Raw genomic sequence first — 17,944 nt, 5'->3', positions numbered from 1 at the left:
TAAGGAACTCCGTCATTATTCTTTCAAAAGTGGAAATGTTTTTAAAGGAAACTGTCTGATTGCTGTTTTCTGCCCTTAGTTCTATATATTTCTGAAGTTCAATTTGACATTTGCAAAAGGAAGAACTACAAAATGGTCTTTATAAAACACTGAATTTTCTGGCATTTGATTCAGACAATTAGAGATAGTGTCAGGTTGTCAGGCTGTCTATTCATTTCCCCTCAAGTGTAACTGAGTATCTCGAGATAACATGGTCATTAGCGTCCTCATGCTGTGACACTGCAGAGTTATCTTTCCAAACCTAGCACAACTTTGGTCCCTACCCCATAGGCTCCTTGGGATGCCTGTGTTTCATGAGTTTATGTTCAGTACAAGTCAAATACTAGATATGGCAATTGTGGGAGCCACTTTAATAGAAGTTCAGATGAAATACTAAGATATGCAGCTGATTCATATAATTTAAAAAACCCAACTATGTCTGCACACTCCTGCCAAACTCACTCAAATGAAGAGATTCTAACCCCAAAAGACTTACAGTGGCTATTTTCAACCAAAGACAAATGTTCCTCCAATTCATGATGATTATGACTGGAGAGTTTTTGCCTGGGACTAAGGTCCAGCCAAAAGATTCCAGAGATGCAGTCAAATACCTCATGTCAACACAGAGTATTCAAGACAGGACCCATACATAGCAAAGAATCTTCTATCTGGAAGTTTCAGTAGTGATGAGTTAGTTTGGTTTATTTTTTGATGTTATGACTAATGTTTGCTTGGTGAGAAGAAACAATTGTCCTATCAATAGAGATATGTTTTGCTTAATTGAGAGAAGAATCTATTAAAACTTATGTGAGATACAAATTCCTTAACTATGAAAAGTATCGATCCCATTGGCAACTATGTGTCTTAAAAGGAGAATCATGAAGAATTATTTTAGGTAGGTGAAGAGAATGCTTCAGAGTTTGTACTCGTCTTCTGAATTTCTCCCCGATACACTTTGATTAGCTTTACATGACGATTTCTAAGCTGTGAACTCTCACATTCTGATTAGCTTTTTCCTGCTTAAACATCCAGAGGCCTTGTTCTAATCATTCACCTGGAGCTAAAGTTTCCTTCTTAGAGAAGCCTTCTGAGAACAAAAATGTTTCTTTAGAGGTTTTAGACAAACATTGTGCTTATTTCTGACATAACATTATACATACACTTGTTATTTGGTGGGGTTTAATCCATATTTGGCTAGTTGACGAGGAAAAGAAGATGAACTTTGCAATAAATGGCACTGAGATGTCTTAGCCATTATTACTAATAACATTTGATTTAAAGGCTATTTTTAAGGTGTGAGATCTGAACAGACTTCCCAAACTAAGTCATTGAATGGATCAGATTTTCCTATCATTGTCACCACAGTAGAGGCAGGACCATGATTTACCTGACTAGAGAAACAACAGAGAACACCAAGGGATGAGAACCGAAAAGAGGATCTTCTTAAATGGAGAAAATTGTTTCACACACATTCATTCTTAATTTCCTTTAGAAACATTTAAGACTATTTTATTTTTCACTGTGTGCCTGTGTGAGTGTGATGTCTACAGAGGTCAGAGGCGTAGGTGACCCTGAAGCTAGCTATAAGTCGGTTGAGAGCTGCCTGATCTGACTGCCGTAGATCAAATCTGCAAGAGCAATATGCACTTTTAACCACTAAGCCATCTGTCTCCCCTACTGCAGAAACAATTATTTGTATACATATGTGGACATATACATGCTTGCATATATTTATGTGTGTGAACATAGGAAACTAGTCTTTAAAGACACACACCAGATTGTTTGTGGTGTCTATTAGTGGACATAGGGAGAAGGAATATGGAAGGACTTTGCTACTTAAAAAACTTGTTACTAGAAAAAGCAATATGTACAATTGAGAATTAGTAAGCGCTATAGGCTTAGGTACCATGTGAAAGTTCTAGGTGCTTAGAGATAAGACAGTATCTTTCAATGGCAGGTGTTAGTGGAAAGCAACTTTAGGATAGACTAGAATAAGTTTTAAGACACATAACATTGATGTGTAAGGAGAAATTATAGATATCAGTGTAATAGATATCGTGTGTCTACCATGAAGCAGGATGTAAGGTAATACCTTCCTTCTCAATGTATGGCTTCCTTGTTAATCTGCAGAGGAACATAAGGCCAGATGGCATGGACTCATTTTGCCTCCTGACCAAACAATACATTTTCTCCCACCTCTGCTTACAGAATTGGTTTTGTTCATTACAGGATGGTAATCTTCACTCTGGGAATAGACCTAGCGTCAAGGCCCTGCTCAGGATGCTGACTCACTGATTATAATAATTGTCTTCCAGCTTTACCTCCTTCTCTATCTGTTAGTTTATTATCCTAGACAGATCCTAGACCAGAATTCTGGCCATGAAATTAAAACATTCTGCTTAACGAGGCCAAATGAAAATTGTTCAAGAAAGAATATTAAGGGATGAAGTGGTACCTTAAAAAGTATTTAGAACCATCTAACCCCCACTAAAGGCTACTCTGGATGTAAGTAAAGACCTTTGTATGTCACAGTAATTTCTATTTTAAAAAGGTCACTATTATGAAACTACTAATAGCAAACAAAAGTGACAAAATAATATCTGGGTATGAACTTAATTAGCAGTGCTCTTTTGCTTCACGCTTAGTTGACAGGAGAAATAATTTTTGTCAACCTCTTGAAATAAATATAATTATAATCACTGAGAAAAATGAAACCTACCACAAGTTTTTTTAAAATGAATATTCCAGATGCAATAGCTTTGCCATTACTGTGTTGATAGCCTGTGATTCATTCCTGAACCATGATACTTTCTGAATGTGGGTCAAATTCAGTCAGCACAATTGTATCCCTAGAGCCTAGTGCCTGAAAACAGTTCTCGTTGTTACACGATTCCTTTCTCAATGTCTTTGTTCTATGTTCCTGTTCCCATTTTTCAGACCCACTATGAAAATGGAGAATATATCATAAGGCAGGGTGCAAGAGGAGACACCTTCTTCATCATCAGCAAAGGGAAGGTAAGCTTGAGCAGTGCATTGTGGGAATGTGTGCATCCAGTCTTGTGCTGTGTGAGTTGCCCCTTCTTCATCTGCAAAGGGCTCTCCCAAAGGAAGATGCAAGAAAAGAAGGCGATTAACCTTGCATCTCAATATTAGTGACCATGACACTAGATGCTATGAGAAGTCTGCATAAACAGAAAGATGTCCATCATCAAAATACAATACAATACAATACAACACAACACAACACAGCACAACACAACACAATACAATACAATACAATACAATACAATACAGTATAATACAATACAATCTAGTCTTTAAGAACAGTAACCTTCCAAAAATAAAACATCGGGGCCTTGGAATTTATGACCCCAAAAGGAATCTTCAGTAGAGATGAACTTGTTTTCTTAGGCCAATGAGTGAAGGTTCTCAGGGCAATGCTAATGTAAATGTATGTATGCTGTAACTGTAGCTCATGGAGAGTGCCAATTGAATGCTAAGAAGCTATTAAAAGTGGAAAAGTATAGGAAGGATAAAAACAGTTACAACCATGGTTATGAATGATTATGTGTTCATATATTATTTTAGGTTTTAATCAATGTGAATCTGTTATAATACTTACTTTTAAACTACAAAGTTAAGTGAATTTAGTTAGACAAATCTTCTATCCTCATTAGCCAAATACGTGAACTTACCAGTATCTCTGTGTATCAGGCTGGTGAGCGATAGGGAGGGAAAGGCAAGTAGAGAAGACTTGCCTGCCTGTTTCATTATTGTAAGAACTCATTCCTTAACATTGCACAAAATGCCCAACTCGGACGCTGTAGAACTCACACCAGAAGGCTTACAGAGATGTTGTAAACAGGAAGTGTAGAAGACTCTAAATCTTAGTGACTTAGATTTTAGGTAATTCTCGTGTATTAATTTTGAACCAAGATTACACATGTGTCAATGTTTACAGCAATGGTGTGCCATCCTAAAATATACACAGTCTTTTTTAATCATATCTGTTCATTAGGTTAACATCTGGAAGCCTGATATAGAAGTATACATTGTGGACTGGTTTTGTAAAGGGAACCAGTGAAGAGAGCTGAATAGGAAAAGGTGCTTATAACCAGGCCCAAGACCTGAGGTCAATAACCCGGAACCAAATGGTGAAAAGAGAGAATCGACCTCTGCAAATTGTAGTCAGACCTCCACTTGGACACATTGGAACTAGGGCATATGCATGTCTACCTACATGTGTGTGCACATGCATGCCTGTGCATACACACATACACATACATACACACACATGCATGCACACTTACACACATGTACATACATACACACAAAATAAGTAAAAATTTAATATTTTTAATGTCCAAACACAGTTATGGTTAAAATCATTTTTGCATTTTCCAGTGTTAGGGCATAAGAAAAGGCAAACGTGCTGTGGATTACATAAGAGACAGGCGAACTTTGTTACTTCCTGTCTTCTTTGTTAGCGAACACCAATTAAAGAATCAGGGAGATAAAATCCTCATGGTTGTAAGCCATTTGAGGACCACAGGGCGTTATATCCTGGAGTCTAGCTTCGCTTTATCTTTCCAAATTGCTCATTCTTTGCTGCCAAAATATGGCTATACTTAGCCGATAGGAAGGACACCCTGCAGTCATTTATGACTGTCCCATTTACTGCAAATTGCCAGCATTGCCTGAAGGAGGTAGAGCTTTGTAACCCATTTTAGTGGAAAACAGGTGTGTTGGTGGTACTGTTTTACGAGCTTGGTACGTGTATAACTAGAAGCACTCAGAGATGTACCCCAGGGGGCAATCACTCTGGCAGTATTTCAGTGCAATCCTACAAGTTGGGAAATTGTCATATTATGTTAGATTCCTTTGACCCAGTCAAGTTTTTCTCTAAAGCACCTATAGAATTTTTCCTACCTGCTCAGCTCATACAATGTTAGTTTTTATGATGCACAAATCTGACAGTTGTAGCATTCATTATACTAATTCCGATAATGACACAGTAAAAGTACACTGCTCTCCACCATGTGGAACAGGAAAGCAAATAGTAAGCTATGGTTCTAATGTAAACATGCTATGAAATAAGAATTTTATAACACTTATTAGTTACAGGTAAGTCAACATAAACTTCTGCTTCCATGAATTTATAAAATGTATAAAGAGTAACCCTGGTAAATACTTTTTCTTTCCAAAAATACATTTTCATTTAATGTGTGTGTGTGTGTGTGTGTGTGTGTGTGTGTGTGTGTGTGTGTGTGTGTGTGTGTGTGTAAGGTGTAGGTTAGAGGACAACTTGCAGGGGCTAGGGGTTGGTTCTCTCCTTCCATGGTGTGGGTCCTGGGATTGAACTCAAGTAATCAGGTTCCTCTGCTCACTGAGCCCTCACACCTGCCCTGGTAAAGATACTTTCTTTGTTACCACTAGTCTCAGTTATCTATATATTGCTATGGTAAAACACTGTTACCAAGGCAACCAGAAAATAAAGTTGGGGCTTATGGTTTCAGAGGGTTGGAGTCCATGATCACAGAGCAAACACATGACAGTAGGGACAGCTGGGAGCTCAGATTCATCTGTCAATTTAGAGGCAGAGACACCAAAGGCACTGAGGATGGCTCAAGACTTTTGAAACCCCTAGGCTAGACCTAGACCCCAGTGAAACATCTCCTTCAACAACGGTGCACTTGCTAATCTTTACTAAACAGTTCCACCAATTAGGGACCAGGTATCCAAACATATGAGCCTATAGGGGCTATTCATTCTCAAACTACCACAGTGATGAAGAGAAATTATCCTTTTAAGGAAATGATGTCTGATAGGAGACACACTACAGAGACCGGAGAGCAAGAAATGGATTTCCCTTGTTCAGCTTCATTTATCTAAATGTAAACTATATTTTCTTCTTCCACTGAATGCACGCACACAAAAGAGAAGCATAATGTACATTTTTAAAATCTTGTTTTTCCTCTTAATGAAAATCTACAGTTATTTTCTAAAAAATTGTGACTCAGTGATTACTGTAACGATGTCTAACCAAGAAAGTAAATTTATTCTGGCTTTTAGTTGGTTTAGTAGCTCTCTGGGAACATGGCATTTTAACAGACAGAGAAGTATCAAAGGATTCTGCAAGCATCCCTAACAGTGTATCATCAAAAGCTTATCTCTATGTAATGAAATGTTAGGAAATGGAACAGGATTATTATATTTCGAATTAAAGCCATGTGGGGCTAGGGAGAGAGCTCTACTGTGAAGAGAGCGTACTGCGCCTGGAGAGGACCTGAGCTTGGTTTGCAGTACCTACATCAGGCGGCTCTCGGTAGTTTCAGCTTTAAGGGATCCTATGACTCTAGCTTTCAGTCACCTACTCTGACACGTACATGACCGACTTCCCTGGCTCCCTACAATACATACCCAATTCCCTGACACTTCATTAAAGGGAGGAAAAATACGAATCTTAGCAATAAGCCCAAGACAGAACTACGTGCTTAGTAGAGTTTCTAAGTGAGGGGGAAATGTTAATTTATCAAGTTCTAGTGAAGTATGGGCAAGTAGAATGTTAAGACATTATTGGCTAAGACCGCAAAGGTAAAATATTCCGAAAAACAATTTGGCTACTTCTGAAAAAGTTAATAAATGTTTACCATATAGTCCATCAGCTCCATACTTTAATCTAGAGAAACAAAAATGTAGTTCTCTCAAAAACATGTCCACCAACGTTTGCAGCAAGGCAATCCAATAGAAGAATGGTCTAGAAGGATAATTGGATATCATCTTAACCAAATATAATCTGAAAAAAATGTTCTTCCTCCATTAGTACCACAAAAATGCTCTCTAATCCCCACTCTCCAAGACCACAACCAACTTCAAAATGCTAAACACTAATGACAGCACTATCGATATGAACTTTCACTCACGGACAGTGAATGTTAGATGTCTGTGATCAGAGTCAACACCTAAAGAACGAAGCGTGTTTCGTTTATAAGCTTGTTCTTTACTTGTGTGAGCATTGACCCTTCTGAAACCCTTAGTCATGGGTGCTGAAAACGAGTATAGAAAATATTTGTAGAGACTTTGTTAGTAATATAGTTAAGAACATATAAGGATAAAACTGGGAGCTACATCTTCAATTAGAGAATAGCTAACCTGCATACTATTTATGTAATAGGAGGAAATGAAGTTGAGCTGCTCGTATTAACGTGAATGAATGAGAACCTTTGAGAGTGTGGGACCAGTAACTTCTGCTTTAAGCAAGACTCCCCACTGAAGACTCAACTATAAAAGCCTCATCAACATGCAAATCAGGATTTCCATGATATAACTTATTGCTAACTGGCAGAGTTAAAACCGAATTTTCGTAGTTTGAAACATGGTGCAGAGGAGTAATCAAATGGATCAGTGGAGAATAATAATTGAATCCCCTGCCCCTTGCACAAACGTTTGTACTATTAATAAAAGTTATGGTCGCTGACATCCTCTGTCTAGGTTGAGAAGCCTAAAGCATGTTGTTTTTAAATATATTTAAGTGCTTGGCTTGTTTTAGTAAATTAGTCTTCTACTTCATTGTATTTTACAGGTAGGTGAATTTTAACTATTTAAATTTCCTGGATGACAGGTGGTATTATTATCATTACTATATCTCAAAGAAGAAGTGAATGAATGAAAGGTACTATTTGGTGTAGTTATATTTCTTCAAACAACAAGAAAAAAACCCTTGAAAATCATTGACAAGATACATCAATAAATTTATCAAGCTGGTTGCCTCAGTGCAGATAATAAAATCAGGAATAGCAGTGAAGATTTCCTGAAATAAAATATTTAGGATAAATTCTTTGGAAAGCATAGAATTTGCAAGCATGTAGTTGATTTAGACCAACTGTTATCAACTGTAGTGTTTCTCAACTGTTCTAATCCTGCAACCCTTTAATACAGTTCCTCATGTTCTGGTGACCCACCCCTCCCACCATAAAATTACATCATTGCATAGTGGTAATTTTGCACCTGTTATGAATCCTAATACGTTATCTAATGTGTGACTCCCTCAATGCGACTCATAGGTTGAGAATCACTTAGATGCTCATCTCTCTTTTTAGGTAAATGTTACCCGAGAAGACTCACCAAGTGAAGACCCAGTCTTTCTTAGAACTTTAGGGAAGGGAGATTGGTTTGGAGAGAAAGCCTTGCAGGGGTAAGTAGACCGAATGTGCACACTCTTTGTTTAAGTACTGTCTAGGTGAGGGGTTTATTGTTGGAAGAGACACCACGCCCAAGGCAACTCTTATAGAGGAAAACATTTAATGGGGCTGGCTTACAATTTCAGAGGTTCAATCCATTATCATCATGGTGGGAAACATGTCAGCATACAAGCAGACATGGTGCTGGAGGACCTGAGAGTTCTACATCTCAGTCTAAAGGCAGACAGGAGGAGACGGTCTTCCACAGGCAACCAGGAGAAGGCTCTGTGTCACACTGGCCAGACTTAAGGATATATATCTCAAAGGCCTACCTCCACAGTGACACACTGCCTCTAGCAAGGCTACACCTCCTCCAGTAAGGTCACACCTCCTAACAGTGCCACTTCTCATGGGCCAAGGAGTTTCAAACCACCACAGGTTCTATATAGAATGTAATCAAAGTTGAGCTTTCAGTGAAATGTACCCTTTATTTTAGGGACCACGCTCATACTATATGCACATTGCCTGTTGTATTCACTAAATTCCAGCTGGATTTGTAATCTGTTTATGTAGGCTATGGAATTGAGTAAACTTCTGAGATAAACTTATGGTCTTAGCCAGAACATTTTTCATCCTTGTGCTCCTTAAGTTTACAGAGCTAATTTGCACCTTACCTGGTGATCATGCATTTGCTATTACATTTTTCTTATCATCAACACTGGAAGAAAGCATGCTCAATGGGCCCCCAGTAGGATGTAGTAAGCATTTTCTTCCTAAAATGCAGCTCACAAAACTCCTGGCTTGATCTATCTTTTCTTTGATCGTTTAATTTTCTATGTAGGGCTCTATAGAAGGATACTGCTTAATTTCAGTGGCCCAAAGCTGATCTGCTCCAATGTAAAACAGTGCTGTTCCTTATGGAGAAAAACAAAGTAAAGCCAAAATAAAGGAGACAAACAAACCCTAGAAACTTTTCTAGTCATTTGCAACTGAAATCATGAGTACAATGCTGGAAAATGAGTCAGGATTTGGAATCAAAGGATGGTTTTTTTGTAGTTTCATGTCACTGGATTCCGGTGTCGAGTAAAGATGACTTTCACAGCTGAAAGCAACATCCTAAAAGGTTCAACATTATGAAAACTTCACCAAGCCTTATTCTTTTCAGGATCTCCTTTGGAGAAAAATATTTATTTCTGACATATATATATATATATATATATATATATATATATATATATGATAATTTTCAGTTCCTCATTGCCTTCTTTTATTTCTTCTAAACCCTATCTTCCTAATTAGTCTCTCCCAATAGCTACTCCATGGATTAAAATGTAATCAATAGCTTTTTAGGAAGGGTGTCCCCCCACTATCTGTGATGAAATGTTAGAGGCACTGTCTTATACAGGTATCTGTTGTTTGTGTGTTCTTGAATTCAGTGGCTGAGTAGTCTCTGGGTGGCAGTGATTCATGGCAACTTTTCCTATTCTCTAGATCTTTCTTTCCACCTTTTCTTCTGCCATATTCCCAGGGCCTTGGATGGGGGACAATATTGACATCCCATTTAGGTCTGGGTCCTCAATGGTTTCTTTCTCAGCACCTCTGCCATCTATAAGTCCAGACATTGCTACTCTATGCAAAAAGGAGCTACTTTGCACCAGGATGATAGCAGCACTAGTCTTGTGTATATAAGTAAAAAAAATTAGAAGGAAATTTAACGCCATGGTTAAAGTAGTGTATTTCCTTCTTGGGCTCATGACTTTCCTAGCCTGTGGCTCTAAGTTTACAGTATCAGATGTGTATTAGTCTCACAGAATGGGCCTCCAATACAGCTGCAAAGCAGTTGGCCACTCCTCATACAGTCAGGCCATTACTGACCTAGTGGGAGTATCTTACCTGGCAGGTTGATACTGCAGCGAGCATGGCTGTATCTGGATGAAACTGCGGATAGATTTCTACTCACTCAGTGGCTTTTATAGTGCTCCGCAGTCCTCTGTATGCCGAGCAGCAGCAAAGAGGTTTCCTGTTCAATTCCAATTTGATTTCTCTGCCTTCTTTAGCTACTAGGTGATCTCTTTGGCCATATCTCCTTAGGGAGGGTGGAGCCCCCTGGAGTCCCCATAACTATGGGCTTTCCCACTTGTGTTTCAGTTCCCGAATAATGACTCAGGGGCTTATTGTTTATTTTTAAACGCCTTGCCTAAAAGCTAGGCTTGTTCACACTAGTTCATAACTTATACCAACCCATTTACACTACTCAATGCCTGCCACGCGGCTAGTTTCCTCTCCTTAGTTATATATGTCCGACTTGTTACAATTGTGAATGGGTAATATCTCCCCGCCCCTCTGTGTGCTTGACTCTTTCCACAGTTCCTCTTTCTCTCTTTGCTTAATGTCCCACCTTCTAATTCTCCCTCAGCTTACTGGCCGTCAAGATTTTTATTGGCAACTGATGATTCCACACAGTACATGAGGTATTATGCGCTCCCTCTATCTAATTCTGGTGAAAAAAAACAAGAGCTACTGAAATAGCACGCATTTGGGGGAGGGGGGCATGTTGCTAAGTTTTAGCATATTCTTGGTACCAAAAATACATTTTGCACATATTCTGTCCTCCCTGTCCACCTCTGGAATGCCCGTCTTCTTCTCTGCCCACCTATAATAAGCATCTTCTTAAGTGTCATCAAATATTTGCTACTTCATAAAATCGTCCCTTTAATCTTCATTTAACTTCATTTCTCAGTCATAGATTTTATCGCTTGCATTCTTGACTTCTTCTAACTACTTAAATCACCCACCTTCTCAGAACCTTATGTAACATCATTTATAATTCATTTAATTTTTTAAAATTCATCAGTATTTTGACATCAACTCTCTCTCTGTTATCTTGGTAACTTGTCCTGGTCTATAAGTGAATATAACTTATGGAAAAAATTCCCAGATATCTACTATTAGGTGGTTTCTATGAATCAGAGCTAATTCTCTAAAGTATCCTGCCTGTGACTCATGTCACATTAGCCTTCAGTTGAATAAAGCCACTTGTGTGAGCCTGTTCTCAGCTGTCCCCTGTTCAGATGGTTTGACATGTTAGTGTCTTAGGTCTATAATGATTTTTCAACCCAAATCCATGTTCTTTATCTTTCTTTAAACTTTCACAATGTTTCATACAAGAAATTCCAATTTATGCAAACTAACTGGGTTTGTTTCATTATTTTCCAAGTTGCTTAAAAGTGGTCATAATTTCAAGATGTCTTATGGGCAACAGCATAGTATATGTTCTTTGAATAATGTTTGCAAAACACATGATTGTACACACAATTTTATAGTCAGAACATATTTCAGATACCATTTCAGATGTGTGGCTTGCTTACAAATAAAACTTTTTTGTACTAGGAATTTTTGTTTTATTCTTTTGAGTATGTTGACTAGGTCATTAAAGTACTGATATGCTTTTACTTAGATTAAAAATAGTATACCCTTGAGTATTATTTTTAAAATTCAGATGGTCTGATATAAGCACTGACTAAGCACAGAGCACAAAATCTGATTCTAGAACTCAGACCCTGACTGCTATAAATGTCTGCCTCTAGAGGTGACATCCCTTAGTTCCATTTTAGTGGCAGCATTAGAATTTTAGGGCCTATCGAGGCCTTTTAAGCTGTCTTATTAATATCCATTCCAATAGCATAGCATTGCTGGGGAAGTTGGAGTCAACTTATATAGTCACATTGATTGCTTTGTATAAATTATACCCTATTGTTTAGCTAAATTTTTGGACTGTGATAATGGCTTCTGCATACCAGTCAAAAAAAGAGCAAAATATCTTTCTTCTTATTAAGTTCCTCCCTAGGTACATAAAAACGACATTTGAATTGAAATTATTTCATCAACATGAGATGATTCATTTACATACTTTGACTTCTTGTTCCACCATATCTCTATCAGACCTGAACCATGTAGGTCGTATTAAGAACCCAGTGAACTAGATTGTTGGGGGGAGGGTGGTAATGGAAGGTGGATGGGGAGGGGAACACCCATAAAGAAGGAGGGGGAGGGGATGTTGCCCGGAAACTGGGAAAGGAATAACACTCGAAAATGTATATAAAAGAAATACTCAAGTTAATAAAAAAAAAAAAAAATCAGGTGTAATTCTAAAGCAGTTGTGTAGTGTATGCATCTCGTAGTGAGAACTCTGTAAGAGTGAGATGAACCCAACAGACATGGCGAGACCTCCTTGCCACCCAGTTTCATTTCCACTATCACATATGAGCCAATATTTTAACTGAGATATCTGACTCGGGTTGGACTTTACTTTTTTACTTACTAAACATTAGACCCTGATAGGCTTTCTTTTTATCTATGATGGAGGTTATGATTATTACACCTTACTTTGGGGGTGACTCTGTAGATTGTACAGGGGGACACTCATGAGGCATTTGAGGTGAATATCTAGAAACTCATTGAGTGCCTCCCAAAAGTTGACTGTTGTCATCATCATCACTGCCTGTTTCAGCGTCGTTGAAAACAGTTGAAAAATAGTTCTGTTAGTTCCTAGCTGATGTTGACAGCTCTTGCCAAATTGTTACAGAAAGATTTCAAGTCAACCGCTCATTAGTCTGTAACTCTAGGCAAGTCAGATAACCTCCATCCCTTTCTAATTCTGCAAGGTAAGCTAATCACACTAGGTAGTGCTAAGTCTCATTAGAGCATAACCTCTGGTTCTGTGAGATCTGGCCTCTTTAATGCTGGAACAGATCTCTGAAGGCCAAATGTGGCCCTGAAGCCGATATAGTGAGTGCTATCTAGTGCTTGACCATTGTCATCGTGGTCCTCCCACACAGAAACTACCTCAACTGCTGCCTTTTATTCTGAAGACCTGAGCCACATACAAATCCCGTTACTGTTTATACAAAAGGTAATATGCTGAGGTCAGTTTTGAATATGCCTCTGTTTCCCCGGGTTCTCCCCTCATGGACATGATCATAAGAAAGTTACTTAATATTCTGGAGCCTGCTTTCTGGCTTCATGTATTTTATTTTAAAAATAATAAAATTATAGGGAACAAATGTTCCAGTTAAATGTAGTTATGACTTGCTTATTTGGAAATAGAATATTACAGATACAATGCAAACTTTTCTGTCTTCTTCTGGTTTCTTGTTTCTCCCAGTATCACCATTCAGAAATTTGTTGTGTACATTTACACAATATAGTACCAGTCTATAGTTGGCACTCTAGACTTTGCTCACCTTCACAGAAATAGATTATCCATAGATAAATATCTGTCATGATTTTAATGTGCATGTTCAGTTTAATTTTTAAAGTGATTTTTCATGAATATCTCCCTTTTGTGTGTGTCCCTATATCAAAAAAACTCCCTGCTTTGAAATAATACATCTATTGGTTTTAGGGTCAACTCTACCCCTCTGTGACATTGTTTTCATTTTGTTGCCAGCTGGAAAGATCCCCTTTTCAAATGTGGTCATATACTCAGGCCTAGGGCTTGAGGACTGAGGGAGCCCAGTTTCACATGCAGTACTTCATATCAAACTGGGCTATTTCTTCTGGAAGTTTCTACAGTGGGATACACTTCCGTATCACTGCAGTCCTTGCTTCACAATGTATGTTCTAGACATACTGAAATCTCTTTTGTCCCATCTTCCATGAGCTATATAACTTTTACATGCTCAGTTCCCATGATGTCTGGCTTTTCCTGCCATGGATGAATAATTAAATTTACAACAAAACTTCAACTCTGAGTCAGAACTATGTTGCCAGCATCTTCCAGGGCTTGAGTACTTGGGAATATAGAAGCCAATTGATTGTACAGGTGCCCACACCTAAGCTGCCTCCATGTCCTGTTTATATTGATATAAAATATCTTGGATACAATTAATGACTTAGCTTTAACAGAGGAAACCATCTGAGGAGAAAATCTATTCAGACAATCTTTTATATTTGCACAGACAATCTTCTCATCTCAATTATTAAGGACAGTACAGGAGTGTCTTAACATTTGGACAACGTTATCTACCCAACAGCAAAGAGGATTTTTAAAAGTGTGTGTGTGTATGTGTGTGTGTGTGTGTGTGTGTGTGTGTGTGTGTGTAAATGTGTGCTATGTACATGTAGAGAGGGGGAAGATTTACCTTAGAGCCAGAAGATGACATTGGTTTCTATGGAGGTTGACTAACAAGCAGTTGTGACCCATTACGGGTCTTTGGAAACCAACACAGGTCCTCTAGAAAAGCAGACAGTGCTCTTTACCCCTGAGCCATCTCTCTAGCTCAGAAAAATGACTTTTGATTAACAGAACTGCAATACCTGTTCTCTGCACTTACATGAAGAAAGATGAAGATCTGAAACATAAAATGTGTTGCACAAGTGCTGAATTCATTTGATAATCGAGTTAATACTTGAGTTGGCACTATAGACTTAGCGCATCTTCATAAACATAGGTTATCAGTAGATAAATATTTATCATGCGTTTAATGTGCATGTTTAGATTAATTGGGTCATAAATTATTAAGACGTATATCTCTGTAAGGTTTATTCTTTCTTCATGTAACAGTGTGTCTTTGTTTTGGTATACAATTTTATAAATAACATCATACCCAACAAACACATTTAAGCTATGTGTGTTTGTGAGTGTTATTTTTGAAAAATTATCTTTTGACAGCTATAGCTATGGGTGTTTATCAACTACAAAGTGATGTTCTGATTTTTAATACTATGTTAATAATTAAATAAAGCCAATCAACTACATTACCTCAAATATTTCAAGTTTTGTTATGATACCTTTTGAAATGAACTTTTAGTGATAGTGAAATGTGTAGATTATTGGAAGCATGGCTATATTCACTATGCCGTGTCATACAAAAATGAGCCAAATTTATTCCTTCTTCCTATCTCACCACAATGTTGTGCCTACTGGTTATGTACCATATTCCATAGTGGTGGTATTCATTACATCCTAGCTAACAGTGTGAAATTATCTCCTTTCCTTCACACCATTCATTGTCCATACATGCTATCTATGATCATTTTGATAATCACTATTTTAACAGGTATGAGATGACATTTTATTCAGATTTTAATTTGCTTTTGCCCTATGATTAGAGATGATGACCCGCCCCCTTATCTATTAGATACACCCATGTCTTGTTTTGAGAAGTGTCTATTTAGGTCCTCTGCCCATTTCTCAATGAGTTTTCCTTCTATCTATTTGTATGGTTATTTGTGCTCCTTATCTGTATGAATGAATTCCTTATTAGATGCATAGTTTTCCAACAGGACCCTAATCTATATGGTATTTCCACTCTGGTCATCATCCATTTGTTTTGGTTCTAACTCCGTTGTGCTGGTTTTTGTCATCTTGACACAACCAGACTCATCTGGGCAGAGGGAACTGAACTGAGGAATTGCCCTCCTCAGATTGTGCTGTGCAAATGTCTATGGGCCATCTTCTTGATTAGTAGTTGAAGTAGGAGGCCCACGCCCATGATGGGCCATAACATCTCTAAGTAGACAGGTTACATGCATTAGAAAAGCAGTTGAGCAAGCCTGAGTGAGTCAGTGGGCAGCAGACCTCCGTAGACTCTGCTTCAGATCCTGTCTAGAGGTTCCTGCTTGAGTTTCCTGCTTTAGCTTCCAACAGTGATGGACTCTAAGCTGTAAGAAGAAACAAGCCCTTTCCTTCCTAAGTTGCCTTTTAGTCACATTGTTTATCACAACAAAAAGCAGAACAGGCACTCTTTGACTACTTTTGCTTTCTTTTCCTGTGTTTTTGAATAGGTGAGCAATCACTGTATGGGCTATGTTGTGTAGTTGTTCACTCTACTCAAGTTCTTACTCCATTGCAGGGCTGTTGCTTAAATACTCATTCATGCCGAATTGATTAAGTATATGATATATGGATATACAGTGTGCCAGCACTTATTAAAGAGCATGTATGATTGTGAAGCTTTTGTCCTAGTAAATGAATATAGATTCGAGAACTCATTTTCTTTTCTAGGCTCTCTATTCTGCTACATTTGGTGAATATCTTGTTTGTCTATTTTATGGAGGTACTATGACATTTTAGTTGCTATGAATTTTTGTATAGACTGAAGTCAGGTGCCTCCTACTTGATTCATTTTGCTCATAACTGCTTTGGATTTCTTGTTTATTTTGAGACATAATCTTACTCTGTGTATGGCCCAGTCTGTTAAGGAAAGCACTGTGTAGCCCATGTTGGTCTTGAATTCACTATCTTCATGTCTCAGCCTCCCAAGTCCAGGAAATATCTGAATGCTCACTGGAGCAATTTTGTTTATATTCATGTTGTTATTAGTCACTTGGTGATGGTTTCATATGAATTTTAGATCTTCTCCTATTTTATGAAAAAATGGTAGTAAAATTTTAAGGGAGAGTTATATGAATCTATAGATTGCTTAATATGATATGGGCTTAAAAAACCTCTTCCACTTTATAGATAGGTGTTGTATTTTTTATTTGTTTCTCTTTACATTTCTTTTATTAATATGTTATCGTTTCAAATGTATAGATATTTCCCTCAGTTAAATGATTTCCCATTTTTGATTTTTGTCACCATTATAAACAAGATTATTAGCTACTTTTCCAGAAACTTTATGGTCAATAATTATAAATGAAATGATTTTTGCATGTTGAATTTGAATTCTACAAGCTTATGGAATTTCTCTATCCATTCCAAGGTTTGGCAGGATCTTCCTCGTTTTCAATATAGTAAAAGGAAGGATTTGTAAGAGATACTTCTCTTTAGAAAGGTGTCTTGGTACCTCAAGGATTATTTCTCATAAAAGGAATCCAATTTTCATGGATGGCTAGAGATGGCATAGTATATGTGTACGTGTGTGTGTGTGTGTGTGTGTGTGTGTGTGTGTGTGTGTGTGTGTATGCCACAGTATATATATGGTTCCCTTAACCTAGTTCACTTAAGCAGAGACTCTTCTACAATTCTGAAAATTGAGCTGCTTTTAAACAAACAATACCTCATTGTTATTCTTGAACATATCATTCAGACAGATAATTCTCTTCAGGTTCCACAAGATAAGGGGGAGATGAAATGTAAATTTGAAAAATATCTTCAAAAACAAAAGTGTTTCATTTGAAGCTAATTTCCTTGTTAATGAACTCTGCTAGCATTTTGTATCTGTAATTTTTTCCTTCTAAATCTAAATGATTGCTCCTTAATTTTTATTTCTGTGGTGTAGAAGAAAAATGGAACATTATAAATCATCCTTTGTACAGAAAGCATAGATACTAATTGGCTAGATTTGTTATTTTGCACTAACCACTTATGATGCCTGGAAAAGTATTTTAGCTATTTGAAAAATATCTCCGAATATTCTTGTCAAAATTATATGCCTCAAACATCATTTGTTTATTCTGATTGAGACTGTGTCCACACGAGGCCAGCATTGACACGTTGGTTTAGTTTTGCATGGCTCTCAATTCTTCATACAATGATATAAAAGTGACACATAGGTCAGGATAAATACACTACACAGTGATAGTCTTATTCTATGTGCTAGAAAGAGAAAAATTATAAAATTTATATTTTAGAATATTTCAATCGGTATATAATGAATACAAGTCAACTAACTGTTGTTAAAATCATTTCGTAAAACACCAACAAGAAGTCTTTGTGTACCCATGATTCAGTCAAACGATCAAATAAAAACTAAAATAGGAAGCACAGTATACTACAT

At 37.5% G+C, this 17,944-nt stretch overlaps 1 protein-coding gene across 1 annotated transcript in view; it reads left to right on the top strand.

Annotated features, from left to right (window-relative positions):
* The window catches only part of Prkg1 (protein kinase cGMP-dependent 1), an 885,274-nt gene extending 877,037 nt beyond the window's left edge, over window positions 1-8,237 (top strand). Inside the window, exons 6-7 of the mRNA XM_032891799.1 lie at window positions 2,977-3,054; window positions 8,139-8,237. Coding sequence (XP_032747690.1) covers window positions 2,977-3,054; window positions 8,139-8,237 — 177 coding nt within the window. The remainder of the gene's footprint in view (window positions 1-2,976; window positions 3,055-8,138) is intronic.
* The last annotated feature ends 9,707 nt before the right edge of the window (window positions 8,238-17,944 follow it).

Source organism: Rattus rattus, chromosome 2 (assembly GCF_011064425.1).
Source record: "Rattus rattus isolate New Zealand chromosome 2, Rrattus_CSIRO_v1, whole genome shotgun sequence".
Lineage (NCBI taxonomy): Eukaryota > Metazoa > Chordata > Mammalia > Rodentia > Muridae > Rattus > Rattus rattus.
Note: the sequence above shows the minus strand (reverse complement) of the source record. Positions and strands in the feature narration are given on the sequence as shown.